This window comes from Mauremys mutica, chromosome 3, assembly GCF_020497125.1.
Source record: "Mauremys mutica isolate MM-2020 ecotype Southern chromosome 3, ASM2049712v1, whole genome shotgun sequence".
NCBI lineage: Eukaryota > Metazoa > Chordata > Testudines > Geoemydidae > Mauremys > Mauremys mutica.
The window spans coordinates 75934113-75958407 of record NC_059074.1 but is presented as its reverse complement, the minus strand read 5'-3'; the positions used below and the strand labels follow the sequence as shown (position 1 = coordinate 75958407).

The 24295-nt window shown below is 43.0% G+C and overlaps 1 protein-coding gene across 1 annotated transcript; it reads left to right on the top strand.

The window, feature by feature from the left end:
* Positions 1 to 726: 726 nt before the first annotated feature.
* On the top strand, positions 727 to 23749 carry COQ3 (coenzyme Q3, methyltransferase). The gene is made up of 7 exons (XM_045008645.1): positions 727 to 887; positions 14718 to 14841; positions 15304 to 15456; positions 17137 to 17236; positions 19369 to 19611; positions 21729 to 21888; positions 23122 to 23749. Exons 1-7 carry the CDS (start codon positions 782 to 784, stop codon positions 23322 to 23324), a joined length of 1089 nt encoding a protein of 362 aa, XP_044864580.1. The 5' UTR covers positions 727 to 781; the 3' UTR covers positions 23325 to 23749.
* Positions 23750 to 24295: the final 546 nt, after the last annotated feature.

Genomic DNA, 24295 nt, shown 5'->3' with positions numbered 1-24295 from the left:
CCTTCCTGTTGGGGGCGGGCCCATGCTGTGCCACACAGCTCCCCGCCCAACACCCCCTGGACCCACTATGCCCAGTGCCCCTCCCCCACAAATCCACAGTGCCCTGCACACCACCACTGCTGCCCAGTGCCTCCCCCGTCCACAGCCCCACCATAACTGCCAGTCTCCCCCACATAACCCCCCACTCCCTAGTGCCCCAACACAGATCTCCCCCACTGCCCAATGCCCTTCCCCACAGTCCCACCACCACAACTACACAGCTCCCCACACAGACCCCTACTGCCCAGTGCCCTGACACACACGGATCTCCCCACCTGCCTAGCACCCCAAAACACACAACCCTCCCCCACTGCCTGGCACCCCACCAGGACCTCCCAGACACTCACTCCCCCACGCCTTTCCCCCTCCCCTGGCCACACTCACAGGCCCTGCTGTGAGGTGAGGTGACTGTCAGCTGGGCTGAGCCAGCAGCGCGGCACGGGCTGGAACTGGGATCATGCGCCCCTGCCCCGCCGCTTCTGCAGGGGGGTGGAGCTGGGGCCATGAGCCCCTCGCAGCTGCCTAGGGCTGTGCGTCCCCCCCCGCACACCCCAATGGCTCCCGTCGGGTCGGGGACGTGCGCCTGTGGCTGCCCCTCCCCCGGCCCCATGTGTCCTCCCCGCCTCCCGATAGTTTCCTCTCGCGATCCGCTCACCCCACCTAGCCCGGAACCGCGCTGTGCAGCGGCGGGAGGCGGGTCCCGCTAGGGGCGGAGCTCGGCGGCAGCGCTCTGCCTGGGGCAATGTGGGGCTGCGGCGGGCTGAGCAGAGCAGCCCGGGCTCTAGGCGGCCCGCGGGGCCGGAGCAGCGGGGCGGGCCCGCCCGGGAGGAGGCTGGGGGCAGTGGCCGGTGAGTACCTTCTGGGCCCGGCCAGAGCCAAGCGGGGCTGGGGCAGGCGGCCCGGGGCGGCGGCACCAGCTGGCTCTGGGGGGTTCCTGCGGGGCCTGCCCGCGGCGGCCGGGCTACGTGTCCCCCGGCGCTGGACGCGCCGCCGCCGCCAGCCCCTGTGGCTGTGCAGGGGCCGGTAGCGGTCTCCGGCGCTGGGCGCGGGCCCCGGAACCGCCGCGGGGCCTCTGCGGCCGGCACCGGCTTACGACATCGGCGTGATTGACAGCGCCCGGGCGCCTCGCCATGCCCCCGGAGTGGCGTGCAGCGGGCGGGCGCTTACCCGGGGCACAGCGCAAACGCGCCGCGGCGGGACCCAGCAGCCCTGCCCCAGTCCAGAGCTGCAGCGTGTGGCAAGGACAGCAAGAGGCTGAAGTGCTAGCCGGCTGTCAGGGCTACTTCTAGCTCCCCGAAAACAGTAGCGTGGCCACTTAGGCCCCTGGTAACCCGTGTTTGCCAGCATTTAGTCAGCGCCAGTGGAAGCTAGGCTTTCTGTGCCTAAGAGCGGCCATACTGGGTCAGCCCAAAGGTCCATCTAGCCCAGTGTCCTGTCTTCTGACAGTGGCCAATGCCAGGTGCCCCAGAGGGAATGAAGGGAACAGGTTAATCATCAAGTGATCCATCCCCTGTCGCCCATTCCCAGCTTCTGGCGAGCAGAGACTAGGGACACCATCCCTGCCCATCCTGGCTAATAGCCATTGATGGATCTATTCTCCATTACTTTATCTAGTTCTTTTTTTAAACTCTGTTGTTATCTTGGCCTTCACAACATTCTCTGGCAAAGAGTTCTACAGGTTGACTTAGTTGTGTGAAGAAATACTTCCTTTTGTTTGTTTTAAACCTGCTGCCTATTAATTTCATTTGGTGACTCCTAATTCTCCTGTTATGAGAAGTACTAAATAACACTTCCTCATTTACTTTCTCCACACCAGTCATGATTTTATAGACCTCTATCATATCCCCCCCCTTAGTCATCTTTTTTCCAAATTTAAAAGTCCCAATCTTATTAATCTTTTCTGATATGGAAGCTTTTCCATACCCCTAATAATTTTTGTTGCCCATTTCTGAACCTTTTCTAATTCCAATATATCTGTTTTGAGTTGGGGTGACCACATGTGCGTGCAGTATTCAAGATGTGGGTGTACCATAGATTTATATAGAGGCAATATATTTTTTGTCATCTTGTATATCTCTTTGTTAATGATTCCCAGTGTTCTATTAGTTTTTTTGACTGCCACTGCACACTGAGTGGATGTTTTCAGAGAGCTATCCCTCACAATGACTCCAAGATCTCTTTCTTGAGTGGTAACAGCTAAATTAGACCTCCTAATTTTATATGTATAGTTGGGATTATGCACAGTGATTTCACTTCACTGGGTCTTTCTGGGAGCCCCAGCCTATATAGTTCACAGTTTACTCTCTTTAACGCTCCTTGTCTGCCCTGAAAGTAAAACTCAGCCTTTCTTGGCTACAGTTAACTTTCAGAGCAAGGAGCTTACCCATGGAAACAGCTCAGCTCTCTAGTTTAGCGCATCCCTGCGAAAACCCACACTAGGGGTACAACTAGGGACTGTTATCTGCAGAATATCTGAGGCCAGTTTGATCACAAGTGGCACGGTAGGCTATCTTGTTCAGCTGGCTCATAGGGGCTTTCTGTAAGTGTTAGCTTAAGTGGTTTAGTGGCAGACCTTTTGTTAGGGTCATGCAGGAGTGTTGGAAGGAGAGGCCCCAAAGGTTATGTTAGCAAGCACAAATCATGGTGAAAGATATAAACAGCACACAACTAAGGCACACAAAGTAAAATGTTTGGTGATAACTACATAATATAGCTCAGTGGTGGGCAACCTGGAGCCCACAGGCCGCATGTGGCCCATTAGGGTAATCCGCTGGTGGGCTGCCAGGCAGTTTGTTTACATTTGTATGGCCGCCCACAGCTCCCAGTGACTGGGGTTCGCTGTTCCTGGCCACCGGGAGCTGCGGGCAGCCGTGCAAATTTAAACAGACTGTCTTGCGGCCCGCCAGCGGATTACCCTGTTGGGCTGCAGGTTGCCCACCATTGCAGTAGCTGTTCCTGTGATCAGTGGCTTAGAAATGTCACAATACTGTACTTGCAGACTAAATTGTTATAATATGTAAGGAGGAGTAGCTTTTTAGAAACCAATGGAGAGTTGGTTGGTTGGCATGATGGAAGTTCAACAGTGAGTAGTAATTAGCTATTTTGCTATTGTCATTTAAACAGGAAAGATAATTGTCAATGTATTTAGGATGGAACTAATTATATTAAATTAAGCTTAGAAGCATTTCATGGAGTGTTTGCTCTATTAAAGCTTGAAGCTGGCAATTTTGAATGGAACAGCTGGTCTGCAAAGGTGGCTTACAGGAGTAAAGATCTAAAGAGTACCATCGTCATGGATTCACAGGGTCTGGTCTGTGCCCCAGCTTGCGACCTGTTCCTGGGGAGTGATCCTTTTTGTGTGCTGGGCCCCAAGAACTCACAAAGTTCCACAAGGGCAGGCCCGGGACCTCCCAGACTTTGAAACTGTGCCTTTGGGCACCAGTGATCCCTGTTTCTCTTGACTCCCTGCAGCAAAGCTAGCCAAGGCAGACTTCTGTGGGAGACTTGTGTGGTACCCCTTCAGGGCACAGTGCTCTCAATGTGTGGTTGCTGCGACACCAGGTATCCTTTCCAAAATAAGATGGTAATTTATTAATCACCTAGTATACAGAATCTGAAAGTCCTTAAATTAGCATAGAGAAACAAAGGTTAATATAGAGTTGCTCCCTTGAGCCATGCTGCCATGCCAACTAAGCTGTCTTGGCACACTCACTATATTTTTGTCCTTAGTCTCACACCCAGAAGGTGAGAGGGTTACATCTACACTTGCAGAGTTTTTGCACTGTCAGTTACAATGGTGATAGTGAACCGGTGAAAGAAAAGAGCTGGCTTGTGTACTCACTCACTTCCACAGGAATCAGAGAGTGTTTACATTTGCAGCTCTTCCATCCCTGATGAGAGCAATGCACTGAGGGCAGCTATCCCACAATGCAGCTCTCTCCATTTTGACTATGGGTCTTGTGAGAAGGGGTGAGGGGTGATTGTGGGGCATCCTGGGTCCTTGCACAGTCTCCTCTCCCCAAACACTGATCAGCTCCAGTAGGTCAGCATTGCTCCAAGCAGGGGATCATTTGCTCCCTAGAGCAGGCATTGTCACCTGGCCAGATGATAAGTGAGCACTTGCCAAGAAAACAGGAAGGGGAGTTTCAAAGTTCCCGGGGCTTTACCAGGGGAGGGTGGGTGTCTGTTTAGCTGGCATCAGATCAGTAGAGCTGCTGGCCAGAGTGGTCACCTAGGCACTGTGGGATATCCTACGGAGGCTAAAGGCTGTGTAAACAGGAAGAAGTGTCTTCACTTGCACATCACTGCAAAAGCATCACAGGTAAGAGCTTTACGCCTCTCATGGAGGTGGTTTTCTTTTTGAGGTGAAACTCAGATGTTTCACTGCAAAAAGTCATTGACAAGTGTAGGTGAACCCACTGTTTTGGTGTAAAAAAGGGACTTTTTCCATTTTAAATGGCAAGTGTAGACATGCCCTAAGTCTCTTCCCCCTCCCACAAGGCCAGTTCTTAATCCAACTACCAAAAACCTTTCCTCTTCATTCTTCAGCTAAAGGCTTCTGCTCTGCTTCGCTGCAGGGAGGTGAGGGGGAAAAAAAATCCTTTCTCTTGGTTGTTGATTGCTAGGTCTGAACGTCCGAGCCACTGGGGTTCCCATTGTCTTTCCATAGATGTGTGTTGGTTTCAGTCAGTCCTTAATAACCCATTCCTACCACCCTAGACACACATGTGGCACACTGCACAGTCAACTTATGGAATTCATTGACGTAGGATGTTATGAAGGCTAAAAGTATAACTGTGTTCAAAATAGTTAGATAACTTCCTGGAGGATAGGTCCATCAGTGGCTATTAAGCAAGATGGTCAGAGACACAATTCCATGTTTTAGGTGTCCCTAAACCTCTGACTGCCAGAGCCTGGGATTTGATGACGGGATGGATCACTCGATAATTACCCTGTTCAATTCATTCCCTCTGAAGCATCTGGCACCTGCCCCTGTGAGGAGACAGGATTCTGAGCTAGACAGACCATTGATCTGACTCAGTATGGCCATTTTCTGATGTTCCCATGTCCGCTGCTCTGCCCCAAGAGCAGCTTTTTAAGCCTTTACACTCCATGCATAGCCATGCAGAACGCAGAGGGAAGCTGAAGCGCACATAGCAATCATAAAAATATTACCAAAATTCTTTCTTCATCACACCATAAAACAGGATAAGCACTTTTCTACTTCACTGGTGGATTTTCCTAAATCAATAACTAAAGGACATAGTTGTAGGCATATGTTGTTACATAAAATAAAGGCAAAAGCCACCATTAGCAGTATAAATATTCATATCATGATAGTACTGAAGGACCCCAATAGGGTTAATAAATTAAAACTACCAAAATGATTTGCTTTGTATTTTTTTAAGCTGGCAGCAAAAAAATCAGACTAAAGCATTGCTAGAGTTATCTGATCCATAAAAATAATACTGACAGATCTATATGGCCTTTGAACTGTGTACTTGCTTTATTTGCATTATACGTTTCCAGTCCTTTGACAGCACATTTGTGTTTCATTTTATCTACATTAGTTCTATTTTTGTATGCTATGTTGTTGTAGTCATATTAGTCTCAGGGTATTAGAGAAACAAGGTGGATGAGGTAATATCTTTTATTGGACCAACTTCTGTTGGTGAGAGAGACAAGCTTCCAAGTTTACACAGAGCTCTTCTTCGGGTCTGGGAAGCTAACATTGTGTCAGTTTTCCAGATCTGAAGAGGAGCTCCATGTAAACTTGGAAGCTTTTCTCTCTTACCAACTGAAGTTGGTCCAATAAAAGATATAGCCTCACCTACCTTGTGTGTCTCCTCCCCCCCCCCGTCATTTAGTTGCTTTATTTATCACCTGTAAATTACCTAAGTATTTTCTATAAATAACTTAGTAGTGAGATTCTCCCTTCTCTCCTCAGAAGGAAAACAGCACTGTTAGCATGAAACTGGCTGTAATATAAACACATTGGAGTGTGTTCATATAAATTAATAAATAAAACAAAAAACCCTACCAAAACACTACACTAGCCTACATAATTTTTCCCATGGGGAGAGGATGAGACACAGCAAACGGCATAGGAACAGATGTTAGTCACATTACTTAACACGCTGCTGGAAGGCACTCATATTTCAGTGATGAGGGGCGGTATAAGAACTTACATAAGAACAAATTGCTTAAAATAATTGCTCTAATTCTCTTTTGTTACTCAAGTATAAACACACAGACTATGACTTGACGCGTGTGTCTAAATGAGAAGTGATAATTAGTTTTTCTAGATACTTCAAGCTTGATGCCCGAAATCGTCTACTACGGGAATAAAGCTAGCTATTCTCTTTGTTCTGTATCTGAGTTCTTAATGACAAACTGATGTTTTTGGCAACTTTTCTTTCGATAGTTCTTGGTTTTTCTTTTTTAAAAGCTCACTCAATATTTAATCTTAAAGTGCACTGGAAAGGGGACAGGGGGAGGGAGAAGAAGCTATATGCAACATTATGATTGCATGGTTAAAAATTAGGAATTCCAGAAGTTATGGTTGCAGTAGTGATGCTAACTCAGCTGCATATCCTGTATGTTTTATGACAAAGAATACAATGTTAAGCTACATATTTAACAGTGGGAATAGAAAATGAGTAAAATTTTCAAAAGTACCCAAATCCCATTTTCAAATGAGATTTAGGAGATAGGTCTCATCAAAAGTCAATGGGATTTAGGACCTAGGTGCTAGGATTTGGCTTAAGACATTCAGATTTCGGAACATATGAATTGTCATCTTGGATCAGATCTAAGGTCCATCTAGTACAGTATTGTGTCTCTCACAGGCCAGCACCAGCAGCTTCAGAGGAAGGTGTAAGAATCCTGCAATAGGCAGATAGACAATGTGGAGGCAGACTTTTCCTGTCTGTAATGGCAGAGATCAGTTGAAGACCTGAAGTAAGAGGTTTAATGTCCCTTCCAAAATGTTTATCATTAATTATTTTTAATATCCATATAAATGTCCAATCCCTTTTGAAATTTTGTTAATTTCTTGGCCTCAATATCTTTCTGTGACAAGAGTACCATGGGTGAATGATATGTTGTGTGCAAAAGTATTTGCTTTTAACTAGTTGGAATTTTCCACCTTATAATGTCATTGAATGTGCTCTAGTTCTTGTGTTATGAGTCAGGGTGAATGGAAGTTCCTGATCTACTCTACTCTGTATCATTTATTATTTTATAGACTTTTATCATGTTCCCTTTTACTCGCCTCCTTTCTAAGGTAAAGAATCGTAATCTGCAATCTCTTTCTTCATGTATGCATTTTTTCAGGCCTTGGATCATTCTCATAGCTTCCTCTGAACCCCGTCCAGGTCTGCAGTACCCTTTTAGAGATGGTGTGACAGTACTGTACACTGTATTCCAGATGAGATCACTCCACTGATTTATATTATTATTATAATGATAATGTTTTCTGTATTATTCTCCCTCCCTCCCATTCCTTATGCATCCTAACATCTTGTTTGCTTTTTGTCTGCAGCTGCCCACTGAGCATGGGTTTTCATTGAGCTGGCTGTAGTGACATCCAGGTGTCTGTCTTGAGTTAATACAATTAATTTAGAACCCTGTAAGGTGTACAAGTAGTTTATATTTTTTGTGTTCAGTGTGCATGACTTTGCATTTATCAATTTTGTGATCATTTGCCTTTGTGTTGCCCATTCACCCAGCTTGTTTGATCTCTCTGAAGTTCCTCACAGCCCTCTCTGGTCCTGAATTATCTAAATAACTTTGTCATCTGCACATTTTGCTATCTCGCTACTTAGCTTGTGTTTTCAGATCACTAAGCAATATATTGAACAACCCCATTGTTAACCTTTTGCTATGATGAAAATTGTTCATTTAATTCTAGTCTTTGCTTTCTGTTTCCTAGCCAGTTTTTTATTTCACAGTACTTTGCCTCTCTCCCCATTACTTTTTAGCTTCTTTATGTAGGGCCTCTGTGAAGTCTAAATTATGTCAGTCGGAATTCTTGGAATGTGTCAATAAACTAAGATATTAGTGAGACATGATTTTCCTTTGCAGAAACTGTGCTTGTTAGACCCAGTTATATAATCTTCTAGGTGTTTTATTCTGTTTTTAACCACCATTGCAACCAATTTGCCAGATAAAGAGGTAAGGTTTATTGGCTTATAATTAATTCCCTATATCATCCCCAGTGCCTTTTTAAAATATAGGTACAACATTTGCTACCCTCCAGGCCTCTGAAATAGTGGCTGTTTTTCATGACAGATGGGCATGTTTTTGTTATTAGCTCGGCTACTTCATACTTACATCCAAGAGTTCTAAAAGAGATTATCATCTGGTCTTGTTGACTTTTGCTTCTTAAATTATTAATTTCCTCTAGCACCCCTTCTTCTGATACTTCAGTCTCTGAGAGTACTTCATCTTTATTACCAGAATAAAGCAGGTCCAGGATAGGCATCTTCCAAACATCATCTGTGGTGAAGACTGATGTGAAGAAGCTTCCTTATCTTCCTCAATTGTTTCCCTTAATTCCTGGTGATCCTACAGACCCACTGATTGTTTTATAAACTTCCTGCTTTCCGATTTACTTGTTTGTTTTTAACACCTTTAGCTATTTGCTTTTCAAAATCCATGTAGGCCTTTCTAATTTTCCTTTAGTTTATAGCCTTCTGCAATTTATATTTCTCTTTATTGATTTCACTGGGTCAGATTTCTAAATTTTGGAGGATTTCTGTTTGGCTTAAATAGCTTTTTCAACCTTGCCATTTAGCCATATTAGTTTACTCCTTGCTGGTTCCCTTATGTTCCCATCTTTTAAGATGCTTATATTTTTAAAATTAGCATATATGCCACCTCTGCGGATTTTACTTTCTTAGCTTTTAACTTTAGGGCCTTCTTTTAACTAATCTCATTTTATTTAAATCTCCTTTTTTAAAGGTTAGTGTTCTATACTTTGTCATTTTTCAGTATCCTCCCTTTCCCTTTGGAATTTGAACCTTAGGCCTGGGCTACACTAGTAGGGGGGTGGGGGGGGGTTCGAACTAAGATATGCAACTAGCTGAAGTCCAAGTATCTTAGTTCGACTTACCTGGCCGTCCTCATAGCGGTGAGTTGACCACCGCAGCTCCCCCGTCTACTCCGCTTACTCCTCCTGCCGAGGTGGAGTACTGGCATCGATTCCCCAATACATCGAACACTACCCGCCGATCCGGCTGGTAGTATAGACGTACTCTTAGTTCTTCACAGGGTGGATTTGATGTAAATCATTATTTAAATCACTAGTCAGGAAGACTCTATTTAATCGTGATTTTCTACATAAAAGTACATTCCTGGTGGTTGTTATAACCTTAATACATATTCTTCACAACTCAGAGATAGATGTAGGTTTCATTTTTAAAAGATACACACACTACGTTTTTAAACAGTGATTTATTTTGAAAACTTTTCAGATTAGTTTTACAGCTATATCAGAAAATGAATGATTGTTTGGTTATTTCATTTACCAAAGGTAATTGAAGCAGATAGTTCACCTCCCAATGATTTCATAAATATCTCCAATTCAACAGGTTAATCATTAATATTTGGAGGAGTTTCTTATGCTGTATTAGGAGGAGACCATCACCAGACAGACATTTAAATTGTTTTATTTAACTAAAACAACGTTAAGTATTCTGGATTTTTTTTCTTTAACAGCAAACATATAATATTTTAACAAAATAAGCATATGTCCCTCGCTTCTCACATTTATCTCCAGACTTCTTCTCTTTGTCCAGATCTATTCTGCCCCCAACAATCTTCTCTTCATTGATCTTTTTGAAACTTTGCACTTTTAGAGAGCGGTAAGGGATTGCCTCTGTGTACATAAATTTGCAGAGGGGCAGTAGAGTTGAGGTCTGTTATTTCTCACCTTTGTTTGTTTGTTTTTTTAAAAACATTTTTGTTATTAACAAGCATGTTACCTCTGGAGACACAAATCCACAGTTTGAGAACTGCAAAGCTAAGACTCTCTGATGGTATCTTCTAGATTGAGCACTGAGTCACATTGGGTAGATAGAAAGATTAACCTAAATAATCTGTACAGAAGCCCCTAGAGCCCCATAAGATTGGGTCCCTAATCCATCAACTATTGGAACTCATTTACAAAACTTTTCTTAAACATTACATGAATATATTGTCTCATACTATAGAATTAGAATTTATAATTCCTGTTTCATGATGAGATATCTTTGAGCTATAATGTATCTCAATTAAAACTATCTTTGGATATGCTTTTTGAGGGGGAAAAAACCTTTTATCAAAAAAATCCAATTTTTTTTAATTTAAAAAAAAATCATTGATTTTTATCAACTCTGGTGCTTCATGTTCCCTATGTCTAAATGGGGATTGTACAATTTGTTTTCCAGATATTTTGTGTGTTTCATTAGTTTCTGATAAAGCTGAAATCCTTGGATAGAAGGCATGGTAGAAGTACAGTATGATGATAAGAACTACAGTTTATAAACCTTTAAAGATAATATGATAAAAACAATCAGAAATATAATTACAGATCTCACTTTGAGATGGATCGCTGTAGTTCTGAATAATACTCAGCAAATCAAAGAGCCTATGCTGCTTAGTAGTTCTACTCAAAAACAAAAATTTTTTGCAGCGCTTGATCTCTTTGATAGTAGGTATGTCCACAATTATTTTCTCTGTATGGAACTATCCTGGCCATTTCTAATAATAAATCAATAAGAATATTTGTAGATGTAGTTTAGAGGGAAAGTGGCTCCAAACAAAATGACCAGGCGTAAATATGCCACAAGCTCACTGTTACAGAATGTAAGCTGTACAAAGTATATTTTTCCTGAGCAACCCATGTGAGCAGTGTAAGTGAATCCCATTCTACTTGGCACTGTGTCCCTTTTTAATGATAAAGCACAGAAGTGATTAGAGGGAAGATTGTGTACCTAGTATTTGTACAAATAAATTGTAATTATTCCAGAAGGCTTCAGATTGTATAGAGTTGATTAATAACAGTAGGGATTCTGAGTTTTATTGATCTGCATGCAAGAGGTGTGCTTTGCATCGCATAAAGAGTGAGTCTGTGATGGTATCCTTTATCCTAAGTAATAAGATTTCCTTCTCCCCAGACCTCCTTTAGTCTCTGAAAAACAAACTGGATTATTGTTTTACTAGGCACTGTCGAGCTCTCCATCATCCACTACGCTCTCAGACAAATAATCTTACATGTGGAACAAGTTAAAAAGTCAGGCTGGTGGTAATCAAGTATCCCATGGGTACCTATTATGGAGCATGGCTTTGACTTAAGCTATGGATGAGGGTGCATGTGATGGTGAGAGGAGATGAATGGACTGGAAAAGTATGGGGCAGACTGGGGGAGGAGGACCACAGTTTCTAAAATGCCCTGGTGGATTTGGAGTGTTCCATCTTTAAATGTATCAGGGATCAGAGTCCTGTTGTGCTAGGCATTGTACATATACAGTAAAAATGGTCCTTGCCCCAAAGAGCTTGCCAACTAAGATCCCAGTCTGCAAACACACACATCCTTAACTTAACTACCATGAAGTCTCATTGAAGTCAGTGGGGTTACTTGTGGTAGTAAAATTAAGCATGTGCATACGTTTTTGCAGTATTGGGGTCTCCACTACAAAGTTTGGTCAATGCAAATTACGTATCTATACAGCCACCAAAATATGTGTATTGCATGGGTGTGTGTGTTTCTGGTTGCTTGCACTGGTGCTGTGTATGCCTACCCGGAGTCTGTGTGTCGATGTAACAGTAGTGTGAAGTATAGTATATCCTGGCTAGGTATCCCAGTCTGCCCTGCTTTCTGGCGCAGTGCCTTTTGGGACACTTTTGCATTGCTTTGTGGAATAGTAGCAAATCGCCTACGGATTTCTGGGAGTGACGGGTCAAGTTCCCACCATGCTCGCTCGGCGTGCTTTTTGGTGTCCGCCATCAGCCTGACATAAGCGTGGAGCCGGCAGAACTCAGTACAGTTCTCATCTGCATTGCTAATACAGGACACATGATTGTCCAGTATTTTCACAGCTTGAGGGATTACTGCTGCAATCAGAATTGTGATGAAGATAATGCAGTGTTATTTGAGCACAGTAACTGGATGCTGATGGACATAGTGAAAAACAATACCAGGTTGCTGCCGGCATTCCCGGAGCTCCTCTGCATGATGGAGCACTGTTTCTGGGCCTCAGAAATGAGCACTGATCGGTGGGATTGCATCATAATGCAGGTTTGGGATGATGAGCAGAGCTTTCAGATGTGAAAAGCCACATTCTTGGGGCTGTGTCGAGTTCACCCCAGCCCTCCGCAACAGGGACACCAAAATGAGAGCAGCATTGACAAGTGGAGAAGGAAGTGGAGATCACTCTCTGGAAGCTTGTAACAATGGCTTGCTGCTGGTCAGTGGGCAATAATTTTGGGTTGGAAAATCCACAGTGTGGAGCCTGTTGTTTTATGGCCTTACATAGTTGGATCACATCTCTTGCTGTGCAGGACTGTGACTCTTGGTAATTATAGGAAACAGTAGGCAGATTTGCAGTAATGGGGTTCCTGAACTGCGATAGGGTGATAGATGGCGCACACATCCCTATTTTGGCACCAGCCCACCTTGCCACACAGAAAGGGTTACTTTTCTGTGGTTGTGTAGGTGCTAGTGGATCACCAGGTGCACTTCACTGATACCAATGTGGCTGATCAGGGAAGTATACAGGACTTTTCAAAAAGCTGCAAGCGGGCACATTCTTTCCCGACCAGCAGATTGCCATTGGTGATGCTGAAGTGGCAATAGTGAGTCTGGGGGACCCAGCCTACCCCTTGCTTCCCTGGCTCATGAAGCTATACACTGGCCATCTCACACTCTAAGAAAGTTTAATTACCAGCTCAGCAGGTGCAGAATAACATTAGAATTTGCTTTTGGGAGACTGAAGGGACACTGGTGGTGTTTACTTACTAGATTGGATCTCAGTGAGAAACATTTCAATGGTTGTGCAGTATACAGCATGCAGCTATAACATCTGTGAGGCGAAGGGAGAATAGCTGCCACTGGGTTGGAGGGATCTGGTTGATTGTCTGCTGAATTTGAACAGCCAGACACCGGGGCTACTAGAAGAGGACGTGTGTGTCTGAGGAAGGCCATAAAAGAGCATTTTGCCAGTCTGCTATAGTATAGTATTAAGCCACCTGGGCCTGTGTGGGGCTAGCCTGTTTACTGCAATGGTGCCAGCTGAACTCATCACAGAGTGGCATGGGAAGGTGTCTTATCTCAGAGGAAGAAATAAAGCTACCATCCCTAGAATTCTTCAGGAGAGGATTGCAGAATATCTCCATGAAAGTTTCATCGGGATCTCTCGAGGCTAAAAGAGACATCCCTATTCTGATAAACATAGTACTCCACATCCCCCCCCCCCCCCAGCCCAACAAGCCAAAGAAATGAGAAGTGGACCTCGAGTCTGCCTCTGTTTTTTCCACTGCTACCTGAGCACGACACTGATTTAATGTGGATTGTATGACCAGACTGCCATACAACCATTTTTGAAATGTATTTTCCAACATTACACCAGTACAGCAATGAAAAGTTGATCCCTTGTCTTAACTCGTGAATGGGACAGGTGTCATTTTAAAATGGGGAACAAAGGCGGGAGATGAGATTTGAGGGAAAGGAAAACTGTTCGTGCACTTATTCAAATCCCCTTCCCCTTTTGCAGTGGGTTCATCTGTGCTCACCGGGTGGAACTGGCTAGACTCCTGCACAGTTTTAGACCGTTCCTAGCTTGTGGCATGGTTTGATTTCCCTGCCATAGCCCTCCTCCCCCGCACTTGCTGTTCATGACAGGCATCTCCATCTCTAGCTCCTCCACAATCGCTATCCTGAACACTGTAGTTAAGTCAATCTAACTCCTGGAATTGACACCGCTAGGTCGATGGAAGAATTCTCCCGTTAACCTAGCAATGGCTTTTCGAGGGGGTGGCTTAACTACAGTGATGGAAAACCCCATTCACTGTGGTGCGTACAGATACACAGTTGCCACACCGTAGCTGTGCCTCTCTAGCATTTATAGTGTAGACAGGCTCTAAGAGCTGTACTTTCGTAGTGCAAAGGCAAGAGTCAGCTTCTGTTTTTAGCAGACTCTTAGATCACTTGATTAGCTCAAAAGAAATGCATTCTTTCTTAACTTTCCTATGAAGTCTTGAAGTAATTCTTGTTTTAACATAGTAAATTGATTTAAATGCTTATTGTAGTAATTGGCAAACCAGATAAATTGAACCACAGATCTGTTAATTGAATTTCAATTGTAATATTAATTTGATTGTGTCATATTTGATTAGTTATGGGAAATTAGAAGTAAATCAGTGATAGATTTGCTTAGCTTCGTATTTGTTTGCATGTTCTTTTAATAAATCTATTAAAAACAGGGGACTGGTTTCTCTCCCTAACTGTTGTGTGAGGAAAACAGTGTATTCACAGGTAAAGATAAATATATTGATTAGCTCCTGGGTGCATATTTTAATTATTTAAAATCCTGTTACCACTACATAATGTTTCAAACCAATTTGACAAGCAGATTTTTTATCTCTGAATGATCATAAAGCTGATGATTTCCATTGCATTGATTTTGTTATATATGCAGGTGACCATTATGATCAAGCTTTTCAGAGGCGCCCTGGGGGCTTCAGTGAGAACTACAGCTGGAAAATGCAGTTGACATCCAACAGTACAAGGTTTGTCCATCTGACTGAAATGAAAAGCAGCATGTAAGTACAGTAGCTAATAGAATTATCTATTACATTCTTTACTGTATAAAAATGAGCTTAATGATGTGTGATGACAACTTGATGATCTGAAAGATCAAAATTGATTTTATCAGAAGAGTTTTTCAGATAATTTTTTATCTTCTTTTTTATTGTTACTTTACAGAAATACATACTACTAAATTAAAAAAATCCCCAACGTTATGTACATTCCACAATCTGTTTTATGCTCAGAGTTATTATTAATTCAGTGTGATGTTAAATGGTCTTAACTAAGTTAAAAGGAGAGATTTTAGATTCTAGACAGTGAGATATAACGAATGAAAAGTGCTTTCTCTGGCTTTGTCCCTCCTCCCACCTTGAAGGAAATATTTTTCCCACCTCTTAATCCAACTTTGTTTCAGTCACATGTTTTGGTGCTAGGTATCCATGTTTATGACATGATGTTTGGCTTTCATTGTTTAGGTCTGCTATGAAGAGGCTATACAGCACTTCACACACAACAGTGGATTCAAAAGAGATGAACAAATTCCAGCTTTGGGCACATAAGTGGTGGGATGAACAAGGAGAATATTCCACCCTGCATTCTCTGAATGATGTTAGAGTGCCTTTTATTAGGTACAGTTTTGGGATTACTTTTGCTGTGTAATGCTATTTCTAAGTATCCATCTAAAAACAGTGTAAAATAACTAGACAGGAAAATGAGACATAACTTGTTGAACAAATATCACATGACCCCACCCCTAGCCCGGGACCCCCACACTCTCCCCATCCCTTCCCACCTTATCTGGGGAGGGCCGGGGGAGGATGTCTCTGGCTTGGCTGGAGCTCTCCGGCAGGCTGGGCAGCACGTCCGGTGGGCCAGACCAGGCGGCGCAGACGCAGCATGTTCCAGCGGGCTGGGCCGGGTGGCACGGCCGCAGCATGTTCCAGCGGGCTGGGCCGGGTGGCACGGCCGCAGCGTGTTCCAGCGGGCTGGGCCGGGTGGCACGGCCGCAGCGTGCTCCAGCGGGCCGGGCCGGGTGGCACGGCCGCAGCGTGCTCCGGCGGGCCGGGCAGCGTGGCCACAGCCTGCTCTGGGGGGCGGGGCTGAGTGGCAAGGTTGCAGCCACTTCGGAGGCTAGCGGGAGAACAGTGGAGAGACTCTGGCCCCGCCTCTTCCCTTCTGGCTGTGCTGCCTCTCCTTGCTCCCTCTGTTGGGGGGAGGGGCTGTGTCCCACCTCTCCCTCTCTATATATACTCAGTCATAATCTGAATTTTTTTAGTAAAAAAGGAAGCACCAGAGAAGGGGGTCGGCTTATGAATGGAGAGGCAGCAGAGCCAGAAGGGAAGAGGTGGGGCCAGAGTCTCTCCACTTCTGGCCACGCTGCTCTCCCGCTAGCCTCTGAAGCAGCTGCAGCCTTGCCGCTCGTGGGCCCCTCCCCAGAGCAGGCTGTGGACCTGGGCCGTCGGAGCACACTGCAGCCGTGTTGCCTGGCCCAGCCCTCTGGAACATGCTGCAGCTGCGCCGCCTGGTCTGGCCCACGGGAGCAGGCTGCAGCCTCTCTGCTCAGCCTCCGGAGCAGCTCCAGCCAGGCCAGAGACATCCTCCCCTGGCCCTCCCCAGATAAGGTGGGAAGGGATGGGATGGGGAGAGTGTGGGGGTCCTGGGCTAGGGTGAGGTCATTTGTGGAGAGGGATAGCTCAGTGGTTTGAGCATTGACCTGCTAAACCCAGGTTTGTGAGTTCAATCCTTAAGGGCGCCATTTAGGGAACTGGGGCAAAAATCTGTCTGGGGATTGGTCTTGCTTTGAGCAGGGGGTTGGACTAGATGACCTCCTGAGGTCCCTTCTGACCCTGATAGTCTATGTGGGGTGGTGGTCACAGGGGTTACTCCCCTGACTCCTAGCTTCTCTTCCCCCGTCCTTCCCTCCCCCCCCCCCCCCCAAAAAATTCCCCACCAGTTGCTGTCCTGGCCCATCAGGGTAAGCAGCTGGCGCACCGGGACACTCTGTTTACTTAGGTTTACCTCCGGGCCTGCGGACGCTTGAGGTAAACAAACCATCTCGGCCTGCCAGCAGCTTATCCTGATGGCCTGGGAGCCAAAGTTTGCTGACCCCTGAATTATAGGGTCAGCTTATGAATGGGTTATAAAAAATTTCCATTTTTACTTATCCATCTGGGGGAGGAGGGTAGGGTTGGCTTATAAACGAACCGGCTTGTGATCGAGTATATACGGTACTTACCACAGATTTTAAAGAAACATTTCAGTTAAACCATTTTGTATTGTTGTGCTTATTTATGTACACTTTATTTCAGAGATACTCTATTGAACATGAGTAGTGATCATCAGTTGGGAAGCCCTCTGTCCGGTGTAAAGATTCTAGATGTTGGCTGTGGTGGTGGATTGTTAAGTGAGGTAAGAAACACAGTTTGTTGTCCCTGCCTCTCTAGCTAAGGAGCATATGAAGACTTTGAAAGGTGTTACGATTTGTTTATTTAACTCCTAAATCTCAAATGAGGAGGAGCTGCCCCGGGCCCTTTTCTGTAATATTGGTACATTGATAAATGCATATTTTGGAGTGCAGTAAATTCTCCAAACCACATTTGTATTTGTGTTTTTTAAAAAAAGTACATGCAATGTTTTGTTATAAACAACTGAGCTTCATTAAGAAAAGAGAAACTATAGGAAGAGGTGCTAAAACCTTAAGGTTAACCAACAAACAGATTATTCAAATATTGTCGCAAACAGCAAAATAACATCGGTCCTTTCTAGCATTCCTTTGGAAAGTCATTGCAAAATAACTTTTATTTGTGTGTGTGTGGGGGGGGAGGGTTAGTAAAAGATCACTTTTTATCATGACCACTCTTGTTAATGAAGTAACATGTTTTCCATTATAACCTATTTTCACATGCTTGACGCTTTTGAAACTGTCATCTTTTGGGCTTAAATTTTCCATATTGGGCAAAGTTCTCATCTCTGACCTTGCCCCTTGACACCACCTAATAGTACTGAGGCTGTACAAAGGATCCCTAAAAGCCCCGTATCTGGCATAAGGAGGATTCCTATGGTGCAGGGGGCAGTTGTAAGGATGCCTCATGAGGATCCCCTCACAAGCCTGGGCAAAGGGGGCATTTTGAGGGCATAGGTGCTGGAACTAGGGGTGCTACTGCACCCCCTGGCTTGAAATGGTTTCCATTATATACAAGGTTTACAGTTTGGTTCAATGGCTATCAGCACCCCCAATATAAAAATTGTTCCAGCATCCCAGGTTGAGGGTGGGAGTGTAATATACAGATTCTGGTTAGCACTGTGACCCATAGGGCTGCTCTAACTTAGACTGGCCCCCAGGACTGTCTAAGTTATGCTGGGGACCTCTCTAGCCCACAGAGCAGCCCAAGATTTTTTGAAGCTTTTATGTTCAGAAGTTTTATGCACAGACACTCACTCTGGCTCTCTGCACAAAGGTGGGTCTCTCCCTTCACCCCATTTCTGGTAGCTAGAGATAAATCCTTTTTAACTGCGAGAGAGTGAAAAATGTGTATCTTTACACTGTTATAAAACAATTCCTCCTTCACCTCCCATCTCCCAAATACGTGAGCCAGCTAGAGCAAAAACTACTGAAGTGGAAACTTGGTATGGCCTTAATTCTCATTGACTATTAGTAGTTTTGCTTGATTTTTGAAAAATAAAACAAATGGTTTCTAGTTAATAAAACGATGACTGCTTGAAAATTGTACATGAGCATTAGAAAATTTTGCAGGTGTATGCTTAAAGGTGGATATACTGTGCATATGTGTCCATCTAGTTAAGTTCTCACTGTCTGTACTTACAAGCTCCACACACTGAATCACTATGGATGAGTGGCTCTCTCACTCTGCTGGTAAAGCCAGTGGATCTTTAACTTTCACAGGTGTAATAACTAGTGAATTTAGAGCTCCAATAACATAAAGTTGGTTGTGTTGCATAAAGTATTCCAGTTTCAAAAGAGACATCAACCTCTGAGGAAAAAAACACACTTAAAATATTTCAGTGACAGTCAAGACTGGTACTTTCCTAGTAAACATCTGAATATTCAGCTTTCAGCATTGAGCAGGTATCATAGATAATCATGTATAGAGTAACCATTAAAAAGACATGTGGATTCACCATTCAGTAAGGAGTGACCATAAGTATAGGTTAAAAAACCCAGTGGAGAAAAACAGTGTCTCTGTGATAGTTGCAGTGGAGAAAATCTGCACTCATGTGGCAAAGTGGACAAAGAATAACTATTTTAAAAACATGTAAAAGAATCACTATCTTCTATTTGACAAAACTAGTTTTTAAAAGAATAGAAAATCTAAAATGTGTTTTCTGCTTTCTCTCTAATAAACTTTTAAAAATGCTGCAGATCGAAGGCCACCCCTCAGAGCTGTTTGTCTCACTGTTCTAATGATGCTTACTGCAAGATTTTTCTCTGACTTTGACATTAGATTCTGTTATTTTACATGGAGCTTTATGTTTACGCTGATTGTTTTAATGCAGCGAATAAACAAACGGTGTATCATTAGCCTCTAGGTAGACTGGGAGCTTCAGTTACTGGAATTGATCCTCTGGAGGACAACATTAGAACAGCAGAACAGCACAAGTCATTTGATCCAGTTCTAGCCAAGAGAATACAGTACAAACCATGTTCACTGGAGGATATTGTGGAAGAGGCTACAGAAACCTTTGATGTAATTGTTGCTTCTGAAGTAGTGGAGCATGTGGCTGACCTAGAAACATTTATCAAGTACTGCTATCAAGTATTAAAAGTAAGTGTTTGTTTTAATTGTTTGAAATGTTTGTTCCTTCCTTCTTTAATAAAGTTTTTATTTAAAAAGTTAATCAGAGCACATGTAGATCCCAGAAGCCTCAGTGACATCATCATTTAATATTGCAGTAGTACCATGACTCCCATTAAATTGTGTACAAGGTCAAAACCTAATGAAAAGTTGTTGCAGCCTGATTTTTCCACTGATGGAGGAAGATCTAACAGCTATGTTGATGGTGTCTACAAATATGAATTAACTGTGCACTGAAGTTCTGTCTGCAGTTAAACTTCTGTCTCATGGCATCTTTTTCCAACTCAGCATTAAAAGTCAGACATATTCCTGGATTGCTTTAAAGAGTGCCATGTTTACATTTAGACGTGCTTGGGATTTATTTTTTTTATTCTAGTATTCTTGTTTCTGGTTAGTAGAGGATGACAGTAGCTCCAGTGTGCATACTGGGACTCTTCTTTACTCCACAGCTTTGTTAAACTATGTTCCCTGTGTGAATAGTTTATCTGAATAGGAACTGTCACTCTCTTCTGTCTGATAGGGGCATGAGAAATTTATTCTTTTTCCATCAGTGCACAGGACCTCTATCTATTACTTTTGTTCTTGGTAAGTGTTTACATTAGGACATGCAGAGAATCAATTAAACAAAATTTTATCTAGAAGTATATTAATTGTGCAATGATATCTCATATTTTGCAATTTATACTGCTGTACATTTTGAAGTTTTGCTGATGACGTTGTGTTATGGCCAAATTCCAGCATGGGAATTAGTGTCTTATCTATCTAAATTAACTCTTATAGTTTCAGTGGGATAAACTAAGTTTCACTTCTTGTCTAGAACTGCTGTGTAGTGTAACATTGTGGCAGCTGTTAAACAGTGCCTGTGGCCTGCTACACAGATGGCTGCATGTCAGCGGGTAAAGTGATCTTTCTGTACAGTCTGTAAACTGTTTTAAGGTCTTTGAGGATGAACTATGCAATATAAGTTTATTAATGTGCTTATTTTGACAAGAATGCGGAATATATATTATTTGAAATAGCAAGTCTGCTAGTCAGGACAACGCTCACTTAACAATGGCCCAAAAGAGAGCCCCAAAAAGTGAGCACTGATTGGCTGCACTATCCATTTGGCTGCCCATAACAGTCCTCTACGCAAACAAGCATTTCCATTAGTAAGTGCCCCACTGATCCCACTCACTGTAGGAGAAATGTCCTTGGGCAGTTTTTGCTGTACAGATTTGTGGTGTGATCAGCAGCCACCGTTAGATATGAAAGTAGCCCAAACTAGTCTGCTTGCAGTTGCCATGGAGAAGGGTGTGTATGTTTGTTTAAATTAAATTGAAGTTTAAAAAATAAGACAAGATATTGTCTTGTGTTTACTATACACCAAGGGTTGGCAATCTTTCAGAAGCACTGTGCCGAGTCTTCATTTATTCACTCTAATTTAAGGTTTCGCGTGCCAGTAATACATTTTAACATTTTTAGAAGGTCTCTTTCTGTAAGTCTATAATATATAACTAAACTATTGTTGTATGTAAAGTAAGTAAGGATTTTAAAATGTTTAAGAAGCTTCATTTAAAATTAAATTAAAATGCAGAGCCCCCCGGGCCGGTCGCCAGGACCTGGGCAGTGTGAGTGCCACTGAAAATCAGCTCGTGGGCCACCTTTGGCACACATGCCAGAGGTTGCGTACCCCCGCTATACACATTCTTGTACTTGTAATTCATTCTCTGCTTGGGGATCATTTGCATGTATTAATTAGGTGTTATCCTTGATTAGCATAGATATTTCTGGGCATGGTTGCTCTTTTTAAATGATCCAAAACCTGGAAGATGTTGACTGTTGGTTAAATGTTGAAAAGACTCATTCTTTACAAAAAGAGAGAAAAATCAGGATGTTATGATCACCTACTGATGTCTTAAAACATTTATGTACGTGTATCAATTAAAGTAGCTTTAATTCCTGCAGCCCACAGCTTCAAAATGGACAAATTCTGTACTTGAAGTTCAGAAATGATTAATCTTGTACTTTTTCATGTGAAGAGTCCTCACACTTTTTGTTCAATTAAATGTACTGCTAATAGAATATTATTTTAATATTTTTATTAGCCTGAAGGCTCGTTATTCATTACTACAATCAACAAAACACATTTGTCCTATATATTGGGGATTGTAGTTGCAGAGAGAATAATTGGCATTGTACCAGAAGACACCCATGACTGGGAGAAATTTATTTCACCTGAAGAGCTAGAATGCCTGCTAGACTCAAGTAAGTGTCAAGTAGAATGATGGGAGTGAATAGAGAGATCCAAGTGTTACTGATTATAATGGCAACTGTCAGGGGACTAGATAGTTAAGCTGTTTGGTAACCTTGAAGTGAAGAGCTCTGTACTCCTGTTAGCAGCTCAGATTTGGCGTAGGTCAGGCATGGCTAAAAATCATTACCACACTCTGGCTGTTCAGCTGAGTGTGTAGAGTTGATGGTCCCAGTTCAATTTCAAGCATACAGAGGTCATCTAAACAAAACCACCATCACAACTGGCCCCCTTGTTGATAGCCAAAGACAATAGTGTTTCGTTTCTAAGGGTGAGTCCTCTAGGTCAGGGTTGAGATACTTGATGAGCCAGTGTCCAAAGGTTGCACTGCTGCTGCATTGTATAAACCGAGGGCTTTTGTCTTCATCTTTCACTAGCCTAACATTTATTAAAACATTTCATTTAAAAGCTGTCTGAAGTTGAAAGCTGACCACAGACTTTCCAATAAAACTTGAGAGAGTATATTACTAAGTCACACCAGTGATCCTAGTTTGAATGCTTTCCTAAAAAACTAATTTCTGAGGTGTTGGGTTTTTCCCTCAGATACTACTTCTCTACAGAAAGTTAATAAACAAAAAAAACCCACCAGCAAGCACCTCACTTTTTCTGTAACTCACTGTAAACAAACTGGTGCCTGAACTCAATCTTTTATCTTGTATCCTGCTGGGCCTGGGATGATGCAGCATCATATGATGAACCTAAGGGATATTAAGAAGGGAGCATAAAATTGCTCTTTATTTACAGTGTTTCCATGATCCATATTCTTCTTGCCTTATTTTTTTCATTCATAGCTAAATCTCCAGCATCTTCCATAGATACACCTCTACCCCGATATAACACGACCCGATATAACATGAATTCAGATATAACGTGGTAAAGCAGCACTCGGGGGTGGGGGGAGAGCTGTGCTCTCCGGCGGATCAAAGCAAGTTCGATATAATGCGGTAAGATTTTTTTGGCTCCCGAGGACAGCGTTATATTGGGGTAGAGGTGTATATTCCATTTTGAAGTGGATGACCTGAATCTGCGAAACTTGAGCAACATAAATATGCTTCCAATGACTCAGTATTGTTGCTCTAAAGCTCAGTGGAAGAATGTGTATTTAGAATTTGCTATTTTTTTAGAGTTTGATGTTTCATTGACTTAGAATGTCTGAGGATCACCATCTTTTTTCCCTTCTTTTACAGATGGCTTTTTAGTCAAGACAGTGAATGGAATGTCATACAACCCCCTCTCAGGGTCCTGGAGTTGGACTGAAAGCACTAGCATTAACTATGCGGTGCATGCCATGAAATGTAGGGTAAAAGAACAATCAAGTTCAAGAGAGCCGCCTTCAGAGACAGATAAGGAGGAGCACCCAGCTGAAGCTAGTGCCAGCACAACTGTCTGAGACACGGTAGTAGGCAAGCAGCAAGAAGTTGAAGGAAGATTTGCATAAATTATTATAATAAAACTGTTTGCAACAAAAAGTCTGCTGTTCATGTAAATGGCAGCTAAGATGTTTTTGCCAATCTATTTCAATGTAGTCTCGGGGGAGAACAATTGTTAGTTCTCTCAGGAATCGTGTAGGATTAAGATGGGCAAAATCTTTGGAGAGAAGTTCTTTTATGAAAAAATAATTTCAAACTTTCAGATTGTCAGTATTTGTGTACGATGGCTTTTACAGTCCTACCAAGAAAACACAGGTTTCAGCAGGACTCCAGAGAGTAATGGGTTGATGCTGAGTTCAATTTGAAGTCACTTTTAAAAATGCAATATACTGTGTAAATAGAAGGGTTTAAGCAATTTTTAAATTAAACTACCAAGTGCACTGTTCAGAAACTTGTCTGTATTTAATTAATTGTTAAAACACCAAAACCCTCTTTTCCTCCTTCCGTTCCGGATACACCAACTGTGGGAAAAGAAGGGAAGGATAGTGACATAGGAGCTCCTGCTCTGCCTCAGAGTCGCTGGTATGAGCCTTCCATGGCTGGTTATACTAGTACTGCAGCCGGGTTCATCTGTGGCAACACCACACTTGAGAATCTGGTCCCTGAATGTAAACCTGTCACACCCTCCAAAAATGGGACCTGTTATCAGGTCCTCCATGTTTAAGTAAAATTGTCACAATTTAAACAGTCACTTTCCTAGCAGTAAGCCGCAGTTATCAGGCCAGCAGTTTGTTTACAATCTGTCATAGAATCTCAGGTCTGTAAATGGCACAATCCTTCAACTATTTCACGGGGCTGATGAGCGGTGTACTTAGTAAAAAGCTATTCTGCTCTGAAATGTGAGTCTCTAAACAAAATTGCATTGCATGTGTCCATGATCATCTGTCCCCAATTTTTTTTTGGTCAAATGTGGTCAGTTTACACATAAAGA

Bases quoted from the DNA above. Each gene is read 5' to 3' on its own strand.
- COQ3 (XM_045008645.1), top strand. From the start codon at position 782: ATGTGGGGCTGCGGCGGGCTGAGCAGAGCAGCCCGGGCTCTAGGCGGC. The intron at 14,842-15,303 runs GTAAGTACAGTA...TTCATTGTTTAG, and splicing joins ACTGAAATGAAAAGCAGCAT to GTCTGCTATGAAGAGGCTAT. The intron at 21,889-23,121 runs GTAAGTGTCAAG...CTTCTTTTACAG, and splicing joins AGAATGCCTGCTAGACTCAA to ATGGCTTTTTAGTCAAGACA.